Source organism: Carlito syrichta, unplaced genomic scaffold, assembly GCF_000164805.1.
Source record: "Carlito syrichta isolate Samal-C Ts95f unplaced genomic scaffold, Tarsius_syrichta-2.0.1 Scaffold123280, whole genome shotgun sequence".
Lineage (NCBI taxonomy): Eukaryota > Metazoa > Chordata > Mammalia > Primates > Tarsiidae > Carlito > Carlito syrichta.
Window position 1 is genome coordinate 1 of NW_007067376.1, and position 2,597 is coordinate 2,597.

The 2,597-nt window shown below is 60.1% G+C and overlaps 1 protein-coding gene across 1 annotated transcript; it reads left to right on the top strand.

Annotated features, from left to right (window-relative positions):
- Window positions 1–43: 43 nt before the first annotated feature.
- Window positions 44–2,442, top strand: LOC103249637 (SUN domain-containing protein 2-like; the record flags this gene model as incomplete). The annotated part of the gene is made up of 6 exons (XM_008048249.2): window positions 44–139; window positions 616–781; window positions 1,104–1,325; window positions 1,601–1,685; window positions 2,041–2,156; window positions 2,275–2,442. Coding segments are annotated over 6 exons (853 nt in total), but the record flags the coding sequence as incomplete, so codon positions are not given.
- Between the last annotated feature and the right edge of the window lie 155 nt (window positions 2,443–2,597).

The following is a 2,597-nucleotide window of genomic DNA, read 5'->3' on the forward strand; positions in this document are numbered from 1 at the left end:
GTTAGCACAGACCCCCCAACAGAGAGCAGATTGCCTATGGGAGACCGATTTATGAGCTTGGTATTTATTGTATTGTCCTTTCTGCCTGCTCACAGGAATCCGAGGCTCGCATCCAGCAGATGAAGTCAGAATGGCAAAGGTGACTATGAGTGCCACAGGCTCCCCCTCCGCTCTCCGCCCCACTCCAGGCAGCATTGGGGAGCACAGCCCCAGAGCAGAGTCCTGATCGTATCACCAAGCAGAGAGGGGAGGTGGAAAGCTAGCTGGGGACCCTGCTAGAGCCTGTCTCTGAGGTACAGTGGAGGCTGGCAGGAGGGCACTGCAGGCGGAGGCGGGCACTTACAAGACTGGGGCTCACATATAGACACACCACCTTTCCTTCCAGCTTGTGCAGCTGCTTCTCATGACCCAGATGCCCACACTTGTTCAGAACTAGCTTTCTGAGACAGGCAAGCCAGTTGCTAGGCACCTGCTCTGTGGTCTACAGCCACAGCCTCCAGGAGTAGGCCTTGCCCCTCTCGAGTTCCTGGTGGGGTCCTCCTTCCTCAGCATGGCCTTAACCTTCACCCAAGAAAGCCAAGGCTGACTCACTCTCTCTCTCTCTCTCTGGCCTAGGATGACGCAGGAGGCCATCCAGGAGAGCTCTGAGAAGGAGCTGCGGCGGCTGGAGGACCAACTGGCAGGCCTGCGGCAGGAGCTGGCGGCCCTGGCGCTGAAGCAGAGCTCAGTGGCGGGTGAAGTGGGCCTGCTGCCCCAGCAGATCCAGGCTGTGCGGGACGACGTGAGTGGAAACCGTTGCGGCTCCATTGGATGTCCTCTCCTCTGAGACCATCCATCCCCGGGGTCTGCACTGCAGGCGCCCCCTGCCCCTGCAGCCTGTTATTCCCCTGAGCCTGCTGCACTTGGGGCACACACCAGCTTTTGGTGATGGGTACACTTCCTGTTTTCCTGTTGATGCCCGTGGAGAGTTTTCCAAATGCCCTCCTCCAGTGGTCTTCTCCTTCCCCGACCTGCTGAGCACCATCCTGCCCTGGGACCCGGCCCCACCATAGCAGCTCCTGTCCCCTCCAGCCTTCCAGGTGACGGCATTTTTTGGTCCTTAGGTGGAATCTCAGTTCCCTGCCTGGATCAGCCAGTTCCTCCTCCGAGGAGGCGGCACCCATGCCGGGCTCCTCCAGAGAGAGGAGGTGCAAACCCAGCTGCAAGAGCTGGAGAGCAGGATCTTTGCCCACGTGACAGAGATGCAGGGCAGGTCGGCCAGGGAGACTGCAACCTCCCTGGGACTGACACTGCAGAAGGAAGGCATGGTCGGGGTGACTGAGGAGGTAAGAACCAAGTGCTACTCCTCCCACACACACATGTGGCTCTCCTCCCTGGACAACCCCACATTGCCAGCTCTTTGGCACGTTCTAGGACAGAGGTGCCATACAGGGGCTCTGTGCTTTGGGGCAGTGCCATGGGTAGAGGCAGGCCCTTACCTGCCTGGGAACCAGCATGGTGCAGGACAGGAGGGGTCGGCCATGGGTCCCTGGCCATGGCAGTGGGGTGTGGGACAGGTGAGGCTGCTTCCTGCTGGGACCTCTCTGGTGTCCTGTTGTAGCAGGTACACCGCATTGTGAAGCAGGCCCTGCAGCGCTACAGCGAGGACCGCATCGGCATGGTGGACTACGCCCTGGAATCAGGAGGTGTGTGCGCCCTGGCCTCGCTGTGCCTTGTCCTGGTCCCGGCAGTGGTTGGTCCCCTGCCATCTCCAGGGTAGTTGTAGCGCTAGGCAAGCAGGGATTGGGAGGAGCAGAAATCACCCAACCTAGAACTCAACACAAAGGCAGTGAGCAGTTCAATGCAGTCAGGCTGTACCAAGCACCATCCTTGACCTTGGGAGAGGCTGGTGTTTACAGCCGCCGTGGGGTCTTGGTTAGGGCTAAAGACTAGGCCTGGGCAACTGCCTGCTGTCTTAACAAGGAGACAGGCGATAGCCTGAGCTGGGTGCCTGGTCCCCCGACCCGCTGGAGCCCACCCTACCTTCCCTTCCTACCCTAGGGGCCAGTGTTATCAGCACGCGCTGTTCTGAGACCTACGAGACCAAGACAGCCCTCCTCAGCCTCTTCGGCATCCCCCTGTGGTACCACTCTCAGTCACCTCGAGTCATCCTGCAGGTGGGCACCCAGCAGCACAGCAGCAGAGGCTCTGAGCACACCCGGGGGACTGTCCCATCCTGGGTCAGCAAGAGCTGGACTCGGGGCCCTGCCCTAATATGACTCTCCACCCCTCCAGCCAGATGTACACCCAGGCAACTGCTGGGCCTTCCAGGGGCCGCAGGGCTTTGCTGTGGTCCGCCTTTCTGCCCGTATCCGCCCCACGGCTGTCACTTTAGAGCACGTGCCCAAGGCCTTGTCACCCAACAGCACCATCTCCAGTGCCCCCAAGGACTTCGCCATCTTTGTGAGTATCTACCCCGTGGGCATCTCTGCTGAGGATCAAGTCAGGGCTACCCCTTGGCTGGAGGGGGGCAGATCTGGAAGAGGTGGAACCAGGTGGGAGTTGAGACTGCAGTCCCAGTTACCTCAGGCTTCTGAGGAAGAAACTGAGGCATGAGA